This window comes from Pelophylax lessonae (genome assembly GCF_965119305.1).
Source record: "Pelophylax lessonae genome assembly, chromosome: 9".
NCBI classification, from domain to species: Eukaryota; Metazoa; Chordata; class Amphibia; order Anura; family Ranidae; genus Pelophylax; species Pelophylax lessonae.
Window position 1 is genome coordinate 187015106 of NC_138776.1, and position 27098 is coordinate 187042203.

Consider the following 27098-nt stretch of genomic DNA (forward strand, 5'->3'; position numbering starts at 1 on the left):
CTGTCCAGGGATCCAGTGATGTCCTCATCAGAGCCGATTCTTCAATTGTCTTTTGGTGCAGGTGCCAGCATCATAAGTAAGAGAAACAGGCAGTGAAGTCTTGCGGCTTCACAGTCGGTTTCCTAATGCGCTTGCATGAGTCGGGCTGCGCTTTGTGAATGATCCTGCAGTCTTCTGGGACCTCTAATGTGTCCCAGAAGGCTGCTGGGGAAGGAGGGGGGGCAAACTTCCAGCTCAGATCGCTGTGGCGCATTAAAACAACGTACCCGGTACCCCCTCCCCTCCAAAAAGTGTTTCAGCGGGGGGGGGGGGGGAAAGGCGGGTTAGAGGCAAACAAGCGGAACTTCCCTTCTCTGTGAAGTTCTGCTTTAAAATTTTACTTGCCGGCTCATATTTGCAATATTACCCAATAAAATAAATAACTAATAAAAAATATTATAAATATTGGTTGTGACTCTACATTCCCTTTACATACATCCCAAATAGGAAACTAGCATTCCTGTAGTACAGAGCAGAAAGTCAGATGTCAGAATGAAATCAGCTTGGGAAGGGGGACCCGGTGCTCCTCACCTCATCACACTGTGTGATTCTCTGTGCAATCTCCTTCAGCTCTTTCCTGGACCTCTCATCCTGGAAATCAAAGGGGAAGGTCTCTGTCCATTCTCTCAGGAGTTGGATGATTTTAGCAGCAAAGGATTTCAGCTTGGCCTGTGAATTGGAAGAAGCAAGAAAATGAGGCATCAGGCACCGGCATATGTAGTGATCAATCAGGTGTGACCTGAATAATGCTGATACATTTCATCTCCAGGTAAGCCAGGGAGGTGACAGATGACACTCAGAATTATAACACACCCAAAATTGTCGGGGCTTGATATAATCAGGAAAAGACACTGCAGTAAGTCAAATAGTATTAAACCCAAAAGCAAACATTTATTATATTGCAGCTGACCATTCCTTAGATTTGATGGCTGCATTCGTTTTCTTTTCAGAATTTCTCTCCCTTATTTTCGCCTGGTGATCTGGTCAGTAAGTCTGATGTTTTTCAAAAGAACAAACTCTACTGCAGATGTAGCTAATAGAGAGATGAGACAAACCATGTAACACTGACATGGGGTGCTTACAATGATCGGCTATTATTTATGAAAAACCTTTATCACAAAAGGAAAAAAAAAACTGTTTGCTGTAACTGCCTAAATAGTGAGAGCTTCAGTTTGTTAGTGTATCTATATCTGCTAGTACATCTAAAGCTGGATACACACTATACAACTTTTGTTGTCAGATTTACCTTCAACTATGTAGTGCAAGGGCCTGCCTGATTGCATACAAATGGAAAGTGTTTAGGTCTGACCTCATATTATATGGTTTTGGTAAATCTAAAGGAAAAAATCTAAAGACAGTTGTATAGTGTGTATGGCCCATAGCACTCCCCTTCCTCCAGACTGACAATGCTGCTGTATGCTGTGCCCCTGTACTCCTTCATTCAGAGCGGGGGGCACTCTATTACTGGCCAGGTCACCAAGTGAAAACAGAGGGAAATGAAGCCCCAAAAAAAGAAAAGGAACGCAGCCACCACATCTAATGATTGGGTAAGCTGCAATACATTACATTTTCTGTTTTGGATTGAATACCGCATTAAGGTTAACCTGTCAAAAGGGTGACATGAAGGCTGGAGAATGTAACAATGCTTCATCTTACATCCTAAATATGGGTATAGCATGGTCCCAAAGGTGAACTAATCCTTTAATCAGGTTTCCCTGGCCCATACAATCACACATTTCAGGGAGGAGACAGAACAGAACTAGGACTACCAGGAGGATAAAACGATTTATTATTACTGTGGACTCTATATTCTTTTCTATGGTCTGGAACCTGGCACTGAATTTCCAAGGATCACAACAATTGTGCTGCCCTTAGACTACAAAAAGCAGACCCATCTATATAGTGACAGTGCAGATGCATTATTAATTACATTTACTTAAGTGGTCTGCTGTATTTTCTATAAATGACTTACAAAAACCTAATGGGCAATAAACAGAGCAATGAGCTGTGTGTCACATCTTCCAGATCTGTGGCTGGGTCAGAGGATTTTCCTGCCTACAGATCCTCCCAATGACGGTAGGAGGAAAGCAGGGTATGAATCACAAGTCTATGCATCTGTGTCTTCTGTCACTTTGTATTAATGTGACCATGTTTAGTGTTTACAGTTATCAGGGGTGATGTCACAGGCCTGGTGTTTGGGTGAGCAATGAAATTTAGGGACCAGCCAAAAACCATCAAAGTTTCCAGCCGACAAATATTCTACTATCAATACTTTGGTAAAAAAAAATGATAGTATACAATGCTGCAAGTGTAACGACTAGCTCAGTACACATACCCAGTGTAACATTTTATAGCATTGGCAACAAGGAAAAATTATGTTTTAAAGCGGAACTAAACCCATGGATCGTTATTCTATTCCTAGCATGACAGGAATGCTAACTGTCACATTGGTTGTGTTCTCAACCAAGCTGTCAAACCATTAAGTGTCTGGAGTCATAACTGATCACAGGTGCAGCACCATGGCATGGTAAGAGTTAATTCATTTAGGCTCAGCTGTTATTGCTGATTGGCTCTCACATCTTCATATATTACACCATGATAGGATCTCTGCCGTGAGTTATGATAAAGTGCTGAGGTTAGTGTGAAACGCGTGAACCTTTCTCCCCTCCTGGTATATTGTATGGCGTTTTTATGCTATTTAACCACTTGACCACCGGAGGATTTTGCTGTCTTTCGTCCAGGCCACTTTTTGCGATTCGGCGCTGTGCGACTTTAACTGACAATTGCGCGGTCATGCGACGCTGTACCCAAACGAAATGTACGTCCTTTTTTTCCCACAAACAGAGCTTTCTTTTGGTGGTATTTGATCACCTGTGCGATTTTTACTTTTTGCGCTATAAACAAAAAAAGAGCGTTTATTTTGAAAAAATAACAATATTTTTAACATTTTTTTATATGAAATTCCCCCCCAAAAAAATGTAAAAATCTATATTTTTTTAAATTTTTGGCCAATTTGTTTTCTGCTACCTATGTTTGGTAAAAAAAATTGCAATAAGCGTATTTTGATTGGTTTGCGCAAAAGTTATTGCGTTTACTAACTAAGGGAAAGATTTCTGTCATTTTTGGTGTTTTTTTTTTTAACGCGTAATGGCGGCGATCTGCGATTTTTTTGCGGGACTGCGACATTGCGGCGGACAGATCGGACCCTTGACTGACATTTTTGACACTTTTGGGGGTACCAGTGACATTACTGCAGTAATCAGTGCTATACATATGCACTGTTACTGTAAAAATGACACTGGTAGTGAAGGGGTTAATTTTATTGGAGAGGGAGGGGTTAATGTATGCCTGGTGCTTACTGACGTGTGGGGGGGGAGGTGACTGAGTGACAGAAGGACAGATCGGATGTCCAGCTATGCTGAACACTCCGATCTGTCAGTCCCTGTCACTATGGAGATCCGCCCTCTCTGTTTACACAGGCGGGCGGATCTCCTCACTAGATTCCCCGACGATCGGCGAACGAGCCACTTTGCCGCAGTACGCTCCATGTGAGCGGTCGGCAAGTGGTTAAAGATTAAACACTTGCCGACCGCCCTACACAGATTTACTGCGGCATAATCACGTACATGCACTGTCTCGGCGATTAGACACAGTATGTGATTAGACACAGCAGGAGCCAGACCTCAGAAGGAGCAGGCTTGATTGCCGCCGGCCTCCCACAATCTTCATTGACACTGACAGGAGAGCCGTCTGCCTATGTAAACAAGGCAGAAGGCTCTACTGTCAGACCGGCACAATGAGATTGTGTGTCTCAGCTAAGCTGAAACACCGATCTCTGTGTGCCTGTCACAGAGCCCCCCCCATTTAGTAAGCACAATTAGGCTTACATTTAACCCCTTGATCATCCCCAGTATTAACCCCTTTCCTGCCAGTGTCATTTATACAGTCACAGTGCATATTATTTAGCACTGATTACTGTAGTAATGTCACTGATCCCCAAAAAGTGTAAAACATGTCAGTTAGGGGTCCAATCTGTTTGCCACAATGTCACAGTCCCGCTAAAAATTGCTGATCGCCGCCATTACTAGTAAAAAAAAAAACAAGTCAAAAAATCTATCCCGTAGTTTGTAAACGCTATAACTTTTGCACAAACCAATTAAAATACACTTTTTGGGATTTTTTTTACCAAAAATATGTAGCAGAATACAAATTGGCCTAAAATGAACAAATTTTTTTTTATTGGGAATGTTTAAAGCGCAAAATCTCAAAACCACAGCGGCGATCAAATACCACCAAAAGAAAGCTCTATCTGTGGGGAAAAAAGGACATCAATTGCATTTGGGTACAGCGTCGCACGACCGCGCAATTGTTAGTTAAAGTAACGCAGTGCCGAATCTTAAAATATGGCCTAGACATTAAGGGGGTAAAACCTTCCAGAGCTGAAGTGGTTAATAAAGTGGACTTGTGTTTTAGTGAGGACATCCGGACTTTCCTTTCATCATAGCAGTTGAAGATCAGAGGCTAAGATGGCCGCTTCCTTGGCTGAAAAGGATAGGAGGGTTTAGTTGTGATTTAATGCAAACGGCCACTACTTAACCCTTTCATTATAAGAGTAACCTTAAAGCGGTGTTCCGCCTCCCCCTTCAAAAATGAAAAGTCAGCAGCTACACATACTGTACACATACGGTAACACACACTGTACACATACTGTAGCTGCTGACTTTTAATATTAGGACACTTACCTGTCCTGGAGTCCAGTGATGTCGGCACCGCAGCCAATGTTTCCATCGGCTGTCAGGTGCTGCCGCTGCCATTGCCAGTGAGGCAACCTGGTAGTGAAGCCTTGCAGCTAGCTTCACAGGCGGGTCCCTACTGCGCATGCGCGATGCACATTCAGTTTGGCTCAGTGGTGGGGGGGAAGGAGGAGGGGGCCAAATTTCCGAGTAACAGCGCCGTGGTGCTGTCTCCCGGAAGTGGGGAAGGGTACCTGTCAAAAACAGGTACCCATTCCCCCCTCCCCCCTGAAAGGTGCCAAATGTGCGGAAATTCCAATTTTGGGTGGAACTCCGCTTTAACTGCTAGTGACGTTGTTACTGCTTTTGTTTTTCTAGGACAGATTATAGAAAAAGAAATCCTAAATTCTCCAACAACATTTCAGGAACGGTCATTTTTGCTGTCTAGCTATAACTCTAATCACAGTCTTCTGTTGGTTCTGATCACAGGGACAGTAAACAAGGTGGTATATGTATTTTGTATGTGTCACCTGGTCACAAAATAAGTTTCCACCTTTCAGTTTAGACCAATGTTTCTCAACCTTTTTTCAGACAAGGCACCCTTTAAATTTCAGCACAATCTCGAGGCACCCCATTCTAAAATGTAAAAAACGAAAGTGATAGTTTTACATAATGCAGCAACATTCACACATGTAAGACACTCAAAGTCATTTATTCTTCCAAAGCAAATATACCTTTTCACACTGGTACTGACTAGTATTCTTATGTTTCTCTTCTCCCTCACTCAGCTAATGTGACCTCAGTGCTGACTGGCAAGGGAAGGACAAACAAGGATGTCAATGTCCTGCTTATCAACCAACGATGTCATCAGTTGATAAGGGGGACTTTAGGTGCTTGCACAGGATTTTTAGGAGACTGGGGGCTGGAAGGTTGTAATGGCACACAATGAAAACCTATGACTTTGTGTAACTAAAAGGCAAGCTTGATCCACCCGTTTGATACCATTTTTGGGCAATTTTTAAGCATTTTGCCAAGGCACCCCTGAAGAAACCTGGTTGAAAAAGGCTGGTCTAGACACATCTACATGGAGACGTTCGGCATGGCAACCACCATAAATATAAAGCATGGTTTTTCTCAGTTTACTGCAACTGTATATATTAAAAAAGGAAAAAAAAAAGGCCACCCCTCCCAACAACTGCTGTCTGGGCGATTCTTTGTCTTTGCGGTTGTTTAACTGTACATAAGCAACATATAATGCAATAAGAAACTTCTGCTATTTGCAGAATTACTTCACATGTGTTACAACCATACAGCTAATAAGATACATAACTGATGGCATGCAGTGTGCGATTTATCATATCATTGCTTGGTGGTCAGGTGCTCTACAGGTGCCCTACAACTGGAACCTACTGTAGATCTCCTGACTATGACCGTTCTGCCAGGAACCAATCAGAGGGAATCTCTGAAATAGAGGCTGTCAGAAACGGGCAATATTGGGAGACAGGAGAACAGAAGAACACACGGGAAGTGATCGCACAGCAGAACATTCCTATAAGCATCGAGGGCTCATTCACACTTTGGGTTACATTGGGCAGCATAGACAAGGCAATTTGCTTTATGTCCTATGGTTTTAGTACATACCAATGTAGGACAGCTTGCCGTTTGTGACATTTAAAAAAAAAAAGCAAAAATCGAAACACTGCGAAGCTTTGCGACAATGCATCATACTGCCTGTACACAATGTACACCAGCGAGCATGCATTATATTCATATTATTCAGGATTCATTTGGTGCCAACAGTTTGTGCAGCACTTTACAACATGAGGGCAGACAGTACTGTTACAGTACAATTCAATACAGGAGGAATCGGCCTGACAATGTAGCAGAAGGCAGAAAACGGACACACGTCTGTTAGTGCATTCACACTGTATGTACAGGAAAACAAGGCAGACTGAGTCTGCACTGACGCGGTGAGGTAGAAGGAAAGCGCTGTGTAGGTAGACATATAATTAGACTCTTACTTCCTGTGGAAGACACTTGTCATACTATGCAAGCCCCTGTGGACCATACGTCACACATAGATTAAACACAAAACACACGCTGCTATATAGGAAAGCTGCTCACACTTTCACTTCTATGGTGTGGAAAGTCTGAGGACAGCCAAATGAGAGTGACGTACTAATCATACACCGCAAGAAAGGGCACCGGGAAATTCTACTGCAAGGAAAGCACAGCAAATTATTACTTTTAATGAGATTATAAAAATGACCAGTTCACTATAAGGCCTCATGTACGCTGCTGCTGATAAACGGACATTTAGGAGCAGTCGGGCGTTTTTTTCAGCAGCCCCTGAACTCTCCTCTATGGGATTTTATTTGTCCATGTACACTGGGTCGTTTAGAGGCAGTTGAGTTTAGTGGCATTTTTTTTTAAAGCAAGATGGAAGTTTATTGGCATTTGAAACGCCAAATGCTTTTAACAGCGTGCAAACGCGGCTAAACGCGGTAACTTGCGTTATAAAGCACTTTGTTTATAGGCGTTTTCAATGGGGATACATTTCTGACCATTATACAATGTAAGAATCCTTCTAAACACAAATACCACTAAACGCACATAAACGCGGCATTAAAACTGACGTTCTTAACCGTCGGTTACTATCTGTCAAGTTCCAGCGTTCAGGAGAGGTTTTCAAACGTCCCGTGTACATGAAGCCTAAATATTCTAAATAGCCTGCTGCCATTTCTCTCTTGGAGAGGGGGAACAATGGACTACTCCTGGATGTGGGTTTGGCCACTGGGATGTGGATATTTCATGGTGTTATATATCTGACTCTGACTGGGCTTGTTTGGTGTCTGTTAGCTGATGCTTTCACTCTGCTGGGGGTTCTGGATTATTGTGTGACCTGCTGGAGTGTCCATATTTTCCAATTACATTTTCAACATCCACTTTCAACATCACATTCAAAATTAGACCTGTGGTCCCTCTGCCCTCTCAAGATTCATAATGATAGGACGTTCTTTGTATGTATGGTTTGTGGAGGTTTATATGAGATAGAAGTCGGATCCTGAAGAAGCCTGTAGTGTTGGCGAAACGCGTTGATCCGTACCTCTTTCAGAGCTCATCCAACATCTTTACATGAGGATTGTATTTATACATGTATATGTGCAGGAATTTTAATGTACTATATTTTCGTGTATTTTTTGTACTACCAATTAAAAATTTACGTTTTTTAGCCTTCGTAAGAATGTATCTACTTTGGGCACACTTAGGGCTCTTTCACATGGGCGATCCGATCAGATTCGCCTGTCAGTTTTTTAGGCGGATCTGATCGGATCCTCCATGCAGCTCTATGGGGCAGGGGGTGTCAGCGGAGACACCTCCGCTGACACCCGCTGCCATCCGTATCCGATCCTGTCCGTGAAATCTGGACGGATGGAAACCCTATTTTTCATCCGTTCAGTAATCGGATCGGATCAGATGAGAGCGGACAGGCAGTCCGCTCACATCCGATCCCCCATAGAGGGCAGCGGGGGCTGAGACACCTCCCTCTCCACTCTGCAAGCGGAGACGGAGCTGTCATCCGCCGGCTCAGCAGGGATCGCGGATCGATTCCCGCTGAGCAACACGGATCCGCCTACGGAGGCGGACCGTGTGAAAGAGCCCTTAAATCCCCCATTTCCAGTGTCTTTCTTCTTTTGAGACCTGGAACACACTTTGTACCTTTTACTCCTTTTGGGGACAGTGCCAGTATTTTTATACAGGAATCTCCCTCCAGCCAACATTTCTTCTGAAGCCTAAATATCATCAATGTACTGCAAACCCACATTCTATGTATAGCACATCATTATATCTGTAATTGGGACAGACATGTCTACATATATTTAGGCTCTTCTTCATGCATAGTGACGCTGCTCTATGTCATGCCTGGCTGATGCTTTTATTTTAGTAAAAGTCCCCTGCTCAGGGTTGATTTGCTAGAAATCAATTGACTCTTTGCAGTCCCTAATGAATTTAAACACTCAGAATGCCCATTTTTTTTTACCAGAGATCCTATGACCTTACATGTCAAGGCTTGTAATGGCAGAGCTTGGGAAGGAGAGCTTTTTACTTAGCTTAAGAATGGGATTTAGAAATGCTCAAACATGCACTATTAATTCTTGTGAATTTTAACAACAGGCCCAACTGATTGGCTAGTCATTGCTGAGAGTATAATGTGGCTGCTTGAAACAAATTGTAAAGATATTGGTGCCTGTCCCTGCAGAATCAGTGTCACTGCTCTACTGGCAATATACATTGCATCATGTACATCCCATAGGGAGAACAGCAGGAATTCTAACCATTATTGTACGTGACTGTACTGCCCTAGGCACGGGGCCAAGGGAACATCTTCATCACATGCAATGCAAGCTGTTTGTATATGTAGAAGATGATGTAGGGAGAAGCAGGCAAACTGCTTACTGCTGCAGAGAGAAGTCACTGACATGTCACAGCCCCTGGAAAGTGTCATACTGCTGCATTAGCATAAAAGTCAGTCAGATATATATATATAATTTTTTTATTATTATTATTAAGATATGCACTATATTCAAAAGTATTAGGACACCTGCCTTTACACGCACATGAACTTTAATGGCATCCCAGTCTTAGTCTGTAGGGTTGAATATTGAGTTGGCCCATCTTTTGCAGCTATAACAGCTTCAACCCTTCTGTGAAGGCTGTCCACAAGGTTTAGGTTGTCACCTTAAACATTAAAAAGATCCAAAGTGTGGAGACCAGTATAACATCTAAGAGGCATGGATTTTAATTTCTCCTAATCAATAATTGCAAGGATTTAAATCTTAGTACATTAAAGGTTTATATAGGAGCCTTAGTATACTCCCAGCTGATCTATTCATACTCAGCTGCCCCGGTAAGTTGCCTTAAAATTTGACATGATATCAGTCTTTTGGAATTCCCTGTAAAATCAGACTATGAGAGGGAGCAGTACTGGGAGCCAATCAGGGGCGCTGTAAGCAAATATGCTAACAAGGAACATGCTGACCGTAGAAAAGAGCAAAGATACGTCATCATCAAGTCTGTTGCTGCTCCTTCCATTCACTGTCCAGTCACAGGCTAGGGGCTAGGAGGTGATTGAACTCTATTGATTAACTGCAATGGAGAAATATTAGGTCACCGGCCTTGCTGTGCTGTCTGGCAGAGCTGTGTAAATCTCAGCACTGGCTGGAGGGAAATACAAATCCTTGGGCAAGTGAAGCTGTTCACATGTATGTATTTTAAATATATAGCAGTTTGCTTAGAGATTAGCTTTAGACCCGGTTCACACTAACACGACTTGTCAGGCGACTTGTCAGCCTGACAAGTCGCGCTCCCTCGCAGTCCATTGACTGCTACAGGACCCGTTCAAATAGGAGCGACACAAGTCGCTCCGACTTAGAAAAAGGGTCCTGTACTACTTCGGTGCGACCTCGGAGCGACTTCCATAGACTTTGACATTATATGAAGTTCGTGCAAGTCGCGCCGAAGTCGCGGTGCACGGGACTGACAAGTCGCCTCCCGAAGTAGTACAGAGTCGTGTCGCCTCAGTGTGAACCGACTCTTATGCTTTTATATTTAGAATATTTTTCTAGCAAAACTAGGAAAATAAGTATACTTTTTTTGCCAAAATAATAATTTTTAACTAAAAAATAAAGCTATGAACTTTAGGAATATAATACTACAGTATATATAACCATATACAATAAACTTTTGCTGTTATATATATATATATATATACAGTATCTCACAAAAGTGAGTACGCCCCTCATATTTTTGTAAATATTTTATTATATCTTTTCATGTGACAACACTGAAGAAATGACACTGCTACAATGTAAAGTGGTGAGTGTTTCTTCAGTGTTGTCATATGAAAATATATAATAAAATATTTACAAAAATGTGAGGGGTGTACTCACTTTTGTGAGATACTGTATATATATATATATATATATATATATATATATATATATAAAGCATAAGTGTTAGGCGGCAAGCTTTGGTATCTTTATTTTTGTGGGAATTGGACCCCTCTGGGGTGGTGCACACCTGCAGTGAGACACATCAGTCTCTCTCACCTTGTCAGCTTCCGTCCCAGCTTCCAGCTGTTGTTTCTGTTTGATGCAGATCTGTCCCACTTTTGCGAGAATCTCATAGGGGTGGATGAAGACACGTGAGCTCAGCAGGAAGGTGAAGATGTACGTTCTCTAAGGGAAGAAGCAGATGTGAAAAGATAAGATGTATAGTTTGGACCACAAAGTGACAATCATATTTTAAATGTCAGTTAGAGGCACAGAAAATTCTCAGCAAAAAGGCCTTAAAATCTGTTCATTCATGAAATTCCTATTTAAAAAAAAAAAAAGCGCTTGTTTTTTGTTACAATATCCACCATCCATAGTAACCCAGCAATATCAGCCTAGGAGTTGGCTGTGTAATGCTTAGAGAGACTCCAAGAACCCCACAATTGGTGTTAAAGCGCGTACATCTATAATTAGAAAGACAATGCACCAATTTAACCCGTATGTGAGGAGTGCCAGGAATAAGCCTTTGCTGCCCAAAAAGAAAATTTTCACAAGACTGCAGAACATCTAGGCAAGCACCAGCCTTCTGAACAATGTGCTGCAGACTGATAAATCAAACGTATACAAACTATTTAGCCACAGTAACAGTAGACATGTTCGGGAATAAAAACAGCATTTGAGGAGAATCTCATACCAACTGTGAAGCAAGATGGTGAAAATATTATGGTTTAGGACTGCTTTGCTACTTCAGGGCCTGGGAAGAGAGCCATTATCGAGTGAACTATGAAGTATGCATCAATTCAAAGTGTGCTTGATGAAAATGTGAGGCCATCTTTACAAGGCTGAATTGGAAATACAGTTTTTAACTCAATTATGATCGGAAGGACATGAACAAATCCACCAAGTCATGGCTCATAAAGAAGTGGACCTCCACCAAGTCATGGCTCATAAAGAAGTGGACCTCCACCAAGTCATAGCTCATAAAGAAGTGGACCTCCACAAGTCATGGCTCATAAAGAAGTGGACCTCCACAAGTCATAGCTCATAAAGAAGTGGACCTCCACAAGTCATGGCTCATAAAGAAGTGGACCTCCACCAAGTCATGGCTCATAAAGAAGTGGACCTCCACCAAGTCATAGCTCATAAAGAAGTGGACCTCCACCAAGTCATAGCTCATAAAGAAGTGGACCTCCACCAAGTCATGGCTCATAAAGAAGTGGACCTCCACCAAGTCATAGCTCATAAAGAAGTGAACCTCCACCAAGTCATGGCTAATAAAGAAGTGGACCTCCACCAAGTCATAGCTCATAAAGAAGTGGACCTCCACCAAGTCATAGCTCATAAAGAAGTGGACCTCCACCAAGTCATGGCTCATAAAGAATTGGACCTCCACCAAGTCATGGCTCATAAAGAATTGGACCTCCACCAAGTCATAGCTCATAAAGAATTGGACCTCCACCAAGTCATAGCTCATAAAGAAGTGGACCTCCACCAAGTCATGGCTCATAAAGAAGTGGACCTCCACCAAGTCATAGCTCATAAAGAAGTGGACCTCCACCAAGTCATGGCTCATAAAGAAGTGGACCTCCACCAAGTCATAGCTCATAAAGAATTGGACCTCCACCAAGTCATGGCTCATAAAGAATTGGACCTCCACCAAGTCATAGCTCATAAAGAATTGGACCTCCACCAAGTCATGGCTCATAAAGAAGTGGACCTCCACCAAGTCATAGCTCATAAAGAAGTGGACCTCCACCAAGTCATAGCTCATAAAGAAGTGGACCTCCACCAAGTCATAGCTCATAAAGAAGTGGACCTCCACCAAGTCATGGCTCATAAAGAAGTGGACCTCCACCAAGTCATAGCTCATAAAGAAGTGGACCTCCACCAAGTCATGGCTCATAAAGAAGTGGACCTCCACCAAGTCATAGCTCATAAAGAATTGGACCTCCACCAAGTCATGGCTCATAAAGAATTGGACCTCCACCAAGTCATAGCTCATAAAGAATTGGACCTCCACCAAGTCATGGCTCATAAAGAAGTGGACCTCCACCAAGTCATAGCTCATAAAGAAGTGGACCTCCACCAAGTCATAGCTCATAAAGAAGTGAACCTCCACCAAGTCATGGCTTATAAAGAAGTGGACCCCCCCATTAAATGTTGTGGGGGGGGATTAAAGGGGCAATTCATGCAAGGAAACTCATAAACACCTGGCAACTGAAGGACTTTTTCATGTACAGTCGGTATCAGAAAGTGATGGACAGTTATGCAACACACCTACAAGAAATAATTTCTGCCAAAAACATTGAAGGCCAACAGTGTACTAACTTCTTCCACAGTACACAATTACATCTATTAATATTTTTGTTGAATAAATTATTGATAGGCAAATTTTCCATGTGTTTTTATTCAAGTACCTTTACCTGTAGGCACTCTGTGAAAGTAATATGTATGCTTGTTTAAATATGTTGAAAAAGGCAATATTTCTATGGGGTGTACTTACTTTTTTACATGACTGTATACAGCTAACTCTGGCTGCTTCTTGCTCTGACTGCAGGTTGTGAGTAACATCTTAAGTTGGCTATACATGGATCGAAATTTGGGCTGATTTACCAGGGACCGGCTGCTGGCTCCTGCCCCCCCCCACCCCCTCCCGGCAGAACACAACAGCTGCGGGAGGCATTCTCCCATCTACACTTACTGTGTGGATGGGGGAATCAAGCGATTTTCTTTCCATCCACCCATGACAGCGCACCGCTGAAGGGCTTCCTTTTCAGGTAAGTCTGTCATATTGTGCTAGTATGCGATGCATACCTGATTTTTTTTTGGGGGGGGGGATTTGGTTTACTACTGCTTTTAAAAGGTGACAGGGGAGGAAGCTCCAGCACACAGCCTGTGATTGACAGCCTCAGGGGTGTCTCTTCCCTCCAATCAGCTCTCAGAGCACTTGTACAGTGTGTAACTGCTGCTCCCGCCCCCTGCTTAGTAAGTCTGTGAAAAATAATGTTTATCTCGGGGTTATACAAGGATGTACAGGACAAATGGCTCTAGATAAACAGGTACAACATAAGTAAGATGATTTGTTTCACCTCTGTGCATCACCTGTCACATCACTGGATAAATATTAGCGTTTACCACCACTTTAATTTTCATTCTTGATTGGAATATGTACCTTACATTAGACAGAAGTCCCTGTAAGAGGGAAAATGACAATAGGAATTCACAGACTGGAAGCCTCAATGGCCTATAATTCAGGACTGTGCTGTGAGAGTCTCTCCTCTGATAAGAGGTAATGGCGGTGTCTCCATAACACCTATATGTTACCCTCGGAGACCACTTACCATCAATGTGTGGGAAGGGAGATTGGCTGCCGTGAACTAACACTGTCTGCTACACTCCTGTCTGAATTTGTCTTGGCTCTCCTTCGCATTTCATGTTTGCTTCCAGTTTGTTTGCTTAAAAATGCTTTTTCCCACAGTCAGCGTGACAAACCCTGGCTGTACTCGCTCCCAAGTGACTTGAATGGGCTTTCTGACTAAGAGCTGCCTGATGTTTTCATTTTAAAAACAGCTTTCTCTCTCACAATACGGGAATCTTTGCTCCTGCGTTATTTATATGGCTAATTAATGCAGCAGTGTTGCTTAGCTACTTTGAAGGTCACTAAATAGCATTTGATGCTTGCAAAATACAGTAAAGGGAGTTGAATGTACATCAGTAAGAGTGTTTTCCTCTCAAATCCTACGCCTCATACACACGGGCACCAGGGGGCATACAATTTAAAATGTGGGCACATTTTCTTGTCTGGGAGCCACAGGTGCTGCATATAGCTGCCCATAGCAATCAATGGCTGCTCGCGGCTGTATACCAGTACTTGCGTAAACACGTGTGCAAACTTATAACCTTAGAAGACATAGACAGTCTGTGTCCAGGATGTCCATACGCATACATGTGTTTATGCCTATATGGCGTATAATTGCATACAGCTATTGATTGCTATGGGCGAATGTACACAGCACCTGTGGCAACCAAACAAGGAAATACGGCCAATTACATTATATGGCCCCAGGCCCCCATGTGCATGAGGCTTCATACTTGAAGTTCACACTATTACTCTATAAACACTAAACAGCCATAAAACACATGGTTTGGTTTGTTTATTTTTAAAACTTTATGTGCTTTGTAAAGGATAGCAGTGGGTGTACAATATGTATATATATATATATATATATACACAGTATATATATATATATATATATATATATATATATATATATATATATTTTTTTTTTTTTATATATATACATTTATTGAATGTATTATTGGTCCTTTTACCCTAAATAGTGTAATGTTGAGGTCCATTTAGCTTTTGACAGCAGGGACGTATTGAAGTACTGGTGAAAATCAGGTCATTTGGAAAGCTTATCATATTGGTTTTCTGCCACTAGGCTGTGGTTTCTGCCCTGAGCTTGGTGGTTTCTATGCCTACCAAGAAGAAGAGGGTGACGATGTGGCTCCACCCCTGCTGACGAAGTCCCGTTGGACGTAACGCGTACGGGAGGTGGAGCTGTTACATGACCTCACCGGCAGCTATCCTCAGCTTAGTCGACTGCTCGGCTGTCCGGCTGCGAGTATCGTTGTACCATTGGATCCTCCTGTCCATCAGGATTTTAAGCTCCCGTATTTTGCCTGTTTATGTGAGCGCAGTGTGTATCTACTGATGAAGGGTCTGTCATCTGGATGAAAAGCTTCCTCCTTACACTAATCTGGATTGCATGGATCCTTTGGGATTTTTGGACATTTATTTTTATAGAATACATCAGATATGTTTCATTGCACTGCACTGCTTATAAAACACATGTACCTTGATAAATGCATTGTGACATACATGACTTCTGTCCATGCTCTGCTTGTCCAGCAATCGGCATGAGAAACAGCCAGGGAATTCATGCTACGTCTTGAGATTGTAAAGCCTGACTGGGAAACGTTCCCTCTGTGCCCAGATGCTATCAAAGTCATAAATAACATAAGAGGGGCTGAATGACACCATGGGGTTGATTTACTAAAGGCAAATAAACTGTGCACTTTGCAAAGTGCAGTTGGACTCTTCAGCCTGGGTTCACACCTGTGTGATGTAGACAGCACATGTGATTCGCGCAGGAGTTGCACCGCATTCCTGTGCACATCATATGTAATCTCTGTGCGGTGCGACTTCAGCCATTCATTTTGCATGGCTGAAATCACATTGCATCCACACCAAAATGGTGCAGGACCCTTTTTGTTCCCCTGCACATGAATCGCATCACATGGGTGTTCATACCCATGCAATGCAATTCTGGCAATCGCACTGTGTTTTGCAATCTGTTTTGGGGTGTTGTTAAAGCGGAGTTCCAGCCTAACCGCACACTCACCTGTCCCACGGTCCAGCGATGCGCCGTCTTCTCCCTCTCTGCTCTGCGGCTCCGGCATCACTGATGTGGGCACCCGGTTGTGACAGTTTGCGGCTTCACAGCCGGGTACGCACTGCGCATGCGCGAGTTGCGCTATGCGTCGTGATTGGCCGGCAATCTTCTGGGACCTCTGACATGTCCCAGAAGATTGCAGGGAGGGAGGGAGAGGGGAGAACTTCCGCTCAAGGCGCCGTGGCGCTCCGAGCGGAAGTGGGAGCGGGTACCTGTCAAAACTAGGTACCTGCTCCCCCCCCCAAAAAAATGACATGCCAAATGTGGCATGTCAGGGGGTTAGGACTATTTAAAGCGGAAGCTCCACTTTTGGGTGGAACTCCGCTTTAAGATAACATTGACACCCACTGCAGATCGCATGGACGCTGTGCGATTGCAATACGGTGCGGGATGCGCACATGGATTTACTGTGTTTTCCGCATTACATAACTGTGAGCCAGGGCTCAAGTACAGTTGCTCCCGAGCTTATGAAATGAGGTAAACCTTCACTTTGGAAGGAATACCCAATCATGGAAATAAAAAATAAAAAAAAAACAGCATTTTTTCTTGCACATGATTGGATGAGGAAGCCAGCAGAGATTCTGCTCATTTACTAAACTCTGGGGCCACTGCAACTTGCAGAGTGCACAGTCTATTGGCCTTAAGTAAATAACCCAAATGAGTTGCATGGTGTTGCTGGTAAATGGCCAGCAGTTTCCAGTGCTGTTACTGGACAAGCAGAGCATGGATAGAAGTCAAACATGGTGCTATGCATTTATGAAGGTACATGTCTTATTTTGTGGTTTGTGTTCATAGACTACCTAGAGTAGACTTCCACTTTAAAGAAAATATATGCATTGTCATATACATTCTTATCCTTCACCTGCTAGAAGGGGATAAAATACCTGATACTCCTGGTAAGGAGGAATATGTGACTGACTCCATTACAGAGGACAGGGGGGCACTTTTTATGTTTGCAGGAAAAGAGATTTACCTTCCACATGTGGAAAGGATTTTTCACAGTAAGAGCTGTGAAAATAGCCCACAGCAGCCAACCTGATTTACCTTTTCATTAGATAAGAGCATTGAAACAAGGAAAGATCATGATTGGTTAATGTATGGCGCTGCACATTGCTCTTGGTAGATGGTCACATTTTCACTGCCCAGGCAGTCTATGAAGGGCTTGCATAGCAGATGTGTTATGAAGAAGTAATAACAGAACCGTTGTGGTCTTTCTCCTTTCCGATTTCACTTGCATCTAACACATTTAATGGTCGCTCAGTTTAAACCAGCAATTATATTTCAGGCCTAATGCAGGTTGCACTTTGTAGCTGTTACAACATACAGCAAGCAAACACCATATGAGGTTCATTCAAGGCAGTACATGGGAAAAAGCTTAACCGCTTAGAGCTGTTTCCTAGCAACATAATCAATCACACGCCATAGAAAAAGAGAAAAACCTATTACAGAATGTGGGCAGAATGTACTTGTTTTTGGAGCAAAGCTTCTTTAACCTTTGGCATCTATGGGATAACTAATGAAAGCAGAAGAAGGAGAAATAAACAAGGCTTCATTAGGAAGTGGTGTAAAGGAAAGCTGTCAGAATACAAATATGAGCTGTGACATTTCTAATTTGTTGTGTGCGCTCTGAGGCTGTCATTCTCCGCCTTGCTTCATTACTTAGTGAGTCAGTGATGTGGAGCAAGCATGTAGTAGGTAAGGCAAACACCGGGCACCCTGCAAGGGAGCTGGCTAAAATATTTCCTGGAAAACATACACCCTTCACTTACCAAAGCAGCATAAACCCAAGATCCATCATTTCTATACCCCCTCTCCCCCCAACTGTATAGAACTTTATTCCTGCAGTCTTACAGCTGGTCTGGTGTCTTTCCTCTTCTCCTCTCCTAAGGGGGTCCTCACTCCTCTTCTCCTCTCCTAAGGGGGTCCTCACTCCTCTTCTCCTCTCCTCTCCTAAGGGGGTCCTTACTCCTCTTCTCCTCTCCTCTCCTAAGGGGGTCCTAACTCCTCTTCTCCTCTCCTCTCCTAAGGGGGTCCTAACTCCTCTTCTCCTCTCCTCTCCTAAGGGGGTCCTTACTCCTCTTCTCCTCTCCTCTCCTAAGGGGGTCCTTACTCCTCTTCTCCTCTCCTCTCCTAAGGGGGTCCTAACTCCTCTTCTCCTCTCCTCTCCTAAGGGGGTCCTTACTCCTCTTCTCCTCTCCTCTCCTAAGGGGGTCCTTACTCCTCTTCTCCTCTCCTCTCCTAAGGGGGTCCTAACTCCTCTTCTCCTCTCCTCTCCTAAGGGGGTCCTTACTCCTCTTCTCCTCTCCTCTCCTAAGGGGGTCCTTACTCCTCTTCTCATCTCCTCTCCTAAGGGGGTCCTAACTCCTCTTCTCCTCTCCTAAGGGGGTCCTTACTCCTCTTCTCCTCTCCTCTCCTAAGGGGGTCCTAACTCCTCTTCTCCTCTCCTCTCCTAACGGGGTCCCAACTCCTCTTCTCCTCTCCTCTCCTAAGGGGGTCCTAACTCCTCTTCTCCTCTCCTCTCCTAAGGGGGTCCTAACTCCTCTTCTCCTCTCCTCTCCTAAGGGGGTCCCAACTCCTCTTCTCCTCTCCTCTCCTAAGGGGGTCCTAACTCCTCTTCTCCTCTCCTCTCCTAAGGGGGTCCTAACTCCTCTTCTCCTCTCCTCTCCTAAGGGGGTCCTAACTCCTCTTCTCCTCTCCTCTCCTAAGGCGGTCCTAACTCCTCTTCTCCTCTCCTCTCCTAAGGGGGTCCTTACTCCTCTTCTCCTCTCCTCTCCTAAGGGGGTCCTCACTCCTCTTCTCCTCTCCTAAGGGGGTCCTCACTCCTGGAAAGTGCAGATAATTCCATTCTGTCCTGGAGTTCTTTGAGCTCTGGCTGGAGAGATGATTTATCCCCAATAAAGGGGCATGTCCATGACAACCTGAGCTCGTTAGATGACGCTGGGTGCCATACTACCTGGCGCTAGATCACTTAGCAATGGGTTTGCGGGGGGGGGGGGAGTATTATAGTGCAGGCGCCTTTTAAAAAAAAATTGTAAAAAAAGATGGAGTGGTTGTAAAGCTAATTTTTAATTAAAATAAGAGAGTTACACTTAAAAATGCTTCCCATAAATCTTACGTACGATTATCTTGCCCCAAAGTGATACAGTATAAGAAATCATTCCACCAGGAACAACTTATAATTTAACAATCAGTTTTGGGTGCACTGACCTTCTAAAACAGTGATGGCAAACCTTGGCACCCCATATGTTTTGGATCTACATTTCCCATGATGCTTCACTACACTGCAGAGTGCATGAGCATTGTGGGAAATGTAGTTCCAAAACATCTGGGGTGCCAAGGTTAAGGCTCGCACACACTTGACAAGAATCAGACGAAATATCCTCCGATTTTTCTCTCTCATGCTCAGCGGTCATAACCATTTTTAGTTGACAGTGCATAAATGTTCACTAAATTTCTCGTCCGATTTTTTTTTTATTTTTTTTGGGACATTTGTTCCTAGACTTCCGGGTCATCAAAAACTTCAGATCATGCGCGTTCTTTCGTATCCGATTTTTCACAGACGTACTGCATACACATTAAACAAAAATTGGTCGTCTGGGGACAGACGATAAAAATTTTGGTGTTTGTCCTTCCGTTTTTTTTTGTTGAAAATGTCGGCATCGGCTGCTGAAAGTTGTGTACACACTAGCCGAAAATCTGACGATTTTACCTCGGACGGGAATTGTCGGCAGATTTTCTACTAGTGTGTACCCCATTTTAAGCCATCACTGCTATAAAATAAAATGACAATGGAACCAAAAATGCTCAGACACCATAAACACCAACGAACCAATCAAGTTCTAGCATCATTCAGAGCTAATAAAAGGACAGAAAAAGAGCTTGGGGCTCTAAAAGGCTTTTGTTTAAACATTTTGTAGCCACTAGATAGAATCCCATTGACAATGCACTGTTTTCTGTTCACCATGGCTTCACTATGTCAAACCAATGATCAAAGCCCTAAGGCTAATGAAATACACTCCAACCATTCTTCTAACTGAAGGCGGAACCTGAACCAGAGAATCTATTTGAATCTTTATGACCACACTTCCACTTTTTTCAACGTTTATTTGGAAATAGATATATTCAGAATGTAACAATCCAGCATGTCAGTATATATCAGTATAATACAGAAATGACAATGGCGTCAATGCATAAGAATTCTGCAAATTACTACTTACATCAGGATAGTAATCCACTGTGGGCACCAAGCGTTCAATTAAGGCTTCCAAGGACCCAGACACCAAACAGCCATCTTGGTAAACAGGATCTCCAGACTGCTCGCCCATTTCTGGCTGCACCTGTCCACTACAGGCAGAGCCAAGCATGCTGGGAAATATTGGTGTCTGTGGCATACTTTCCTGGAAAACAGAAAAGAGAAGAGTGATGAATGGAACGATCTGTCAAATACGTGGCTTTACCTCTTATCCTGACACTGAGCAGATGTGAATCTAAAATCATATTATCGTCCTACAGATTCAACAAATTGGGTTGTAAAAGGCAAAGTTCATCTTCTGAATAAAATCAGCCATGCAGGCAGTAAGTTCTAAAATGCTGGGCAGCTTAGAAACGTTTTGCTTACTTTCCCCTGTCCATATATAGATTGAAATATGACCGGGTCAGAAGAGAATTCCAATCCATCTATGGCTGTTCCTGTTCGACAGAAGTTGATCTAACTTGGCAATGTTGGAAAACTTTTTGTCGATCAGTGGCTTGCAGCCGAACAGCTGCAGCAGCTGATCAGTGTATTCTGACAGTAGAGGAATCCTGCTTTCAGAATACAATAGCACAGCGGGGAGGAGTTCTCTATCCACCTCACTTGTGTGGATGAAAGAATACGTTTTTTTCGATGATCGAAACAGTCCAATCCAACACTCCAGTGCATCCCTATAGCTTTAAGGAGGGTTGGGCTCCCTCCAGGCATACCTGCCCTTAATCTATCCAAATGTGGAGACTTCCAAAATGTAGGACTGTAGTACACTGGGGTGCCATGACGTGTCCTCAGCAGCTTACGCATATATTTGTAAATGTGTGAAGACAAAACCCCTTGTTTTTACATGAACTGGTAAACAGGGTTAGGTCGGTTTGTTGCAGGCTGGCTGGTTTTGTTTGTTCTCCATGTATGGCCAGCCTTAGATGCCATACCTGTAGGCCATAAGCAGCACCCCAAAACTGGCAATCAGCCCTGTCCTGCCCAGAAGTGACATTGCACTAGTTGTAGAATGCTCCAGGGAATCACAGGAGTGAGCGCTCTAATTCTAGCCCTAACTATAGCCCTAACCCACGCATGCGCAATCCGCTATCCCTGTAGAAGCAGCAGGCAACAGCTGGTAAAGAGGATCCTGAGAAGTGCTGGTATCGTACCTCCTCCACCTTGGTATAAAAGATCTGTACTGATCTGTCTGGTCTGTCCTTCCTACTAAGAGAATAGAGCTCCATAATTGGTTTATAAATCTGCCACCAAGTTCAGGCTTTGTAGAACGGAATGTCCTTAACAGCTGATTTTCCTGTCCCATATTATAAATTCCTTTGGGCATTACAGAAAATTCCGTCTGAGAACACCTTGTCCTCCCACATTCCTCCTCCCAGAGCACCATCATCACCCTGCTCTTCCAGACTACCTTATATACTTCTTCTATCATAGTCCTGCCTGATTCTATGCCATAGACCAGCATTCCACTCCTTACACCCAAAAGCTTGCATTCAGCCTTCTACAATGAATGGAATGCAGGCCGCTAACAGTAAATAAAAAGCTTTTACAGTCCAAGGTCAGGAGTGTAGAGGTGTTGTGAGCACCATGGCGTGTTGCTATTTACAGATCAGAAACACAGGCTGGAGTTTCTGTCTCCTACCTGCACCTGTCTTCAGGATTAGAACAGAGTAAACATCACGTGAAAACGAATATCAGAGGAGAAAGACTTCCGTATATTCTAATGGTGTGAATACACGATTCGAATATCGCCCCATCATTCGACCATCGACTTTTGGAAAAGTATTTGTCGGTCGAAAACATTGCCAACATACACGGTCCGAATACCTCCCAACCGTTGCCCACCGACCATCGAAACAGTGTTCGTCGGTCGAAAACCTTGCCAAGAACATTTACAGATTTAAACTGAACGACCTCAACACCAACGTATAGACAGAATTTTTCGTGTTTTTCAAACGGTATTTTTTGTTCACAATATCGATATCGCTCATTGATGGCTGGGCATTAACAAGTAGAATATCGGCCGATCGCTTGCTGAATGGAAATTTTCAGACGATTTTCTTATCGTGTATTCCAGCCATAATAGCTACATAAAATGAGGCGCAAAGCCTCCTACCAGATCATGGCACATGTAAGGCCCTTCAAGAGCATCCGGCCTACAAACACTCACTGGACACTTTATTAGGGACACCTGTTCACTGCTTGGTAACACAAATTGTTAAACAGCCAATCACACAGCAGCAACTCAGTGCATTTAGGCATCTAGATGTGGTGAAGACGACTTGCTGACGTTCGAACTGAGCATCAGAATGGGGAAGAAATGGGTTTTAGGTGACTTGGCATGGTTGTTGGTGCCAGACAGGCTGGTCTGAGTATTTCAAAAACTGCTGATCTACTGGGATTGTCACACACAACCATCTCTTACTGGGATTCTCACACACAACCATCTCTTACTGGGATTCTCACACACAACCATCTCTTACTGGGATTTTCACACACAACCATCTCTTACTGGGATTTTCACACACAACCATCTCTTACTGGGATTTTCACACACAACCATCTCTTACTGGGATTATCACACACAGCCATCTCTTACTGGGATTCTCACACACAACCATCTCTTACTGGGATTTTCACACACAACCATCTCTTACTGGGATTGTCACGCACAACCATCTCTTACTGGGATTTTCACACACAACCATCTCTTACTGGGATTTTCACACACAACCATCTCTTACTAGGATTTTCACACACAACCATCTCTTACTGGGATTTTCACACACAATTGTCTCTTACTGGGATTGTCACACACAACCGTCTCTTACTGGGATTTTCACACACAGCCATCTCTTACTGGGATTTTCACACACAACCATCTCTTACTGGGATTTTCACACACAGCCATCTCTTACTGGGATTGTCACACACAACCATCTCTTACTGGGATTTTCACACACAGCCATCTCTTACTGGGATTCTCACACACAACCATCTCTTACTGGGATTGTCACACACAACCGTCTCTTACTAGGATTTTCACCCACAACCGTCTCTTACTGGGATTTTCACCCACAACCATCTCTTACTGGGATTTTCACACACAACCATCTCTTACTGGGATTTTCACACACAACCATCTCTTACTGGGATTTTCACACACAACCATCTCTTACTGGGATTTTCACACACAACCATCTCTTACTGGGATTTTCACACACAACCGTCTCTTACTGGGATTGTCACACACAACCGTCTCTTACTGGGATTTTCACACACAACCATCTCTTACTGGGATTATCACACACAGCCATCTCTTACTGGGATTCTCACACACAACCATCTCTTACTGGGATTTTCACACACAACCATCTCTTACTGGGATTGTCACGCACAACCATCTCTTACTGGGATTTTCACACACAACCATCTCTTACTAGGATTTTCACACACAACCATCTCTTACTGGGATTTTCACACACAATTGTCTCTTACTGGGATTTTCACACACAACCGTCTCTTACTGGGATTTTCACACACAGCCATCTCTTACTGGGATTTTCACACACAACCATCTCTTACTGGGATTTTCACACACAGCCATCTCTTACTGGGATTCTCACACACAACCATCTCTTACTGGGATTTTCACACACAACCATCTCTTACTAGGATTTTCACACACAACCATCTCTTACTGGGATTTTCACACACAGCCATCTCTTACTGGGATTCTCACACACAACCATCTCTTACTGGGATTTTCACACACAACCGTCTCTTACTGGGATTTTCACACACAACCATCTCTTAGGCTCGGTTTCCACTAGTGCGACTTGCGGTGCGACTTGACACATGTCAAGTCGCACAGCAAGTCAAAACCCATTGTTTTCAATGGGGTCCGTTTCCACTGCCGCGGCTTCAGTTGCCGCGACCTCAAAAGTAAATCGTGTACTACTTTTGAGCGCGACTTCCCTCTATATATGAGGGACAAGTCTAACTGAAGCCGCGGTTTACTTTTGCTACGAAGTCGTGCTAGAAGTAGCACGACTTCGTAGGCGCACTAGTGGAAACCTAGCCTTACTGGGATTTTCACACACAACCATCTCTTACTGGGATTTTCACACACAACCATCTCTTACTAGGATTTTCACACACAACCATCTCTTACTGGGATTGTCACACACAACCGTCTCTTACTGGGATTTTCACACACAACCATCTCTTACTGGGATTGTCACACACAACCATCTCTTACTGGGATTTTCACACACAACCATCTCTTACTGGGATTATCACACACAACCATCTCTTACTGGGATTTTCACACACAACCATCTCTTACTGGGATTATCACACACAACCATCTCTTACTGGGATTTTCACACACAACCATCTCTTACTGGGATTGTCACACACAACCGTCTCTTACTGGGATTTTCACACACAACCATCTCTTACTGGGATTTTCACACACAACCGTCTCTTACTGGGATTTTCTCACACACAACCATCTCTTACTGGGATTTTCACACACAACCATCTCTTACTGGGATTTTCACACACAACCGTCTCTTACTGGGATTTTCACACACAACCGTCTCTTACTGGGATTTTCACATACAACCATCTCTTACTGGGATTTTCACACACAACCATCTCTTACTGGGATTTTCACACACAACCATCTCTTACTGGGATTTTCACACACAACCATCTCTTACTGGGATTCTCACACACAACCATCTCTTACTGGGATTTTCACATACAACCATCTCTTACTGGGATTTTCACACACAACCATCTCTTACTGGGATTTTCACACACAACCATCTCTTACTGGGATTTTCACACACAACCATCTCTTACTGGGATTTTCACACACAACCGTCTCTTACTGGGATTATCACACACAATCATCTCTTACTGGGATTTTCACACACAGCCATCTCTAGGGTTTACAGAGAATGGTCCAAAAAGGAGAAAATATCCAGTGAGCGGCAGTTGTGTGGATGAAAATGCATTGTTGATGAGGTCAGAGGAAAATGGGCAGGCTGGTTCGAGACAATAGAAAGGCAACAGTAACAAATAATCATTACAACCAAGGTATGCAGAATAGCATTTCTGAATGCACAACGCATCAAACCTTGAAGCAGATGGGCCACAGCAGCAGAAGACCACACCGGGGGCCACTCCTATCAGCTAAGAACAGGAAACTGAGGCTACAATTCGCACAGGCTAACTAAATTTGGACAATAGAAGATTGGAAAAACGTTACCTGGTCTGATGAGTCTGGATTTCAGCTGTGACATTCAGATGGTAGGGTCAGAATTTGGCATAAATAACATGAAAGCATGGATCCATCCTGCCTTGTGTCAATGGGGAAGACTAGTGGTGGTGGTGTAATGATGTGGGGGATATATTCTTGCCACACTTTGGGCCCCTTAGTACCAATTGATCATTGTTTAAACACCACGGCCTACCTGAGTATTGTTGCTGACCATGTCCATCCCTTTATGACTACATTGTACCCATCTTCTGATGGCTCAGTGTACCCATCCTCTGATGGCTCCTTCCAGCAGGATAAAGTACCATGTCACAAAGCTCCAATCATCTCACCACTGCTTTCCTGAACATGACAATGAGGTCACTGTACTCCAATGTTCTCCACACTCACCACATCTCAATCCAATAGAGAATCTTTGGGATGTGGTGGAATGGGAGATTCACATCATGGATGTGCAGCCAATAAATCTGCAACAACTGCGTGATGCTATCATGTCACATATGGACCAAAATCCCTGAGGAATGTTTCCAACACCTTGTTGAATCTGTGCCATGAAGAATTAAGGCATTTTCTTAAGGCAAAAGGAGGTCCAACCCGGTACTAGCAAGGTGTACCTAATAAAGTGTCCGGTGAGTGAACATCTCAGCCATACCAGGATATGGAGGACAACCTTCAATAAATATATATGTTTTCTGAACTGCAGAGTCAATATTACTAATTGGTGGCTGTGGGAAAAATGGTGTCTTTTTTTCATAGGTCTTCTCCAAAATACAGAGATGAGAAGAAATGAAATATTAGCAGCAACCTAAGAAGAAGAAGAATAGAGGGACAAACCAATAAACACAAAGTCATTTCACTCTTCAAAGATAATTGTTAGGCCCAGGGCTGGAATAAACCCTGAAGTTTTTTCATTTCCAAGCAGCTACTTTTATTTGGCAGTGAAAGCCAATATTTTCTACAAAGGCCAGCTGGTGATTGACCACTGAGTTCTCCCATCAATTTCTATCTGCCTGCCTTTGACAAATAAGGTTTAAAATGTACCCAAAAAGATTTTTACACCTGCTTTAGTAAAGAAAAAGATCAGAAAGAATAGCTTGAAGCAAATGTTTCCATTGAAAAAGTAAAAATGGTTTCTGACCACAGACTGCCATTATAAAGTGAAGTGTGCCAATCAAATCAATGAGTATTTCCCAGTCTGCCCACCCACCAATTCATTACACTCCGGATCAATGATTTGTGGAGTCATAATATATAATAATAGTTATAATGTCTCCCTAT

At 43.3% G+C, this 27098-nt stretch overlaps 1 protein-coding gene across 4 annotated transcripts in view; it reads right to left on the bottom strand.

Annotated features, from left to right (window-relative positions):
• The window catches only part of RASGEF1A (RasGEF domain family member 1A), a 565812-nt gene that overhangs the window by 17862 nt on the left and 520852 nt on the right, over nt 1-27098 (bottom strand). For all 4 annotated transcript variants that reach the window (XM_082267364.1, XM_082267363.1, XM_082267365.1 and 1 more), the window contains 3 exons: nt 20502-20681; nt 10883-11011; nt 571-708 (listed from right to left, as the gene is read on the bottom strand). In XM_082267364.1, coding sequence (XP_082123490.1) covers nt 571-708; nt 10883-11011; nt 20502-20675 — 441 coding nt within the window. In that variant the 5' untranslated portion in view covers nt 20676-20681. The remainder of the gene's footprint in view (nt 1-570; nt 709-10882; nt 11012-20501; nt 20682-27098) is intronic.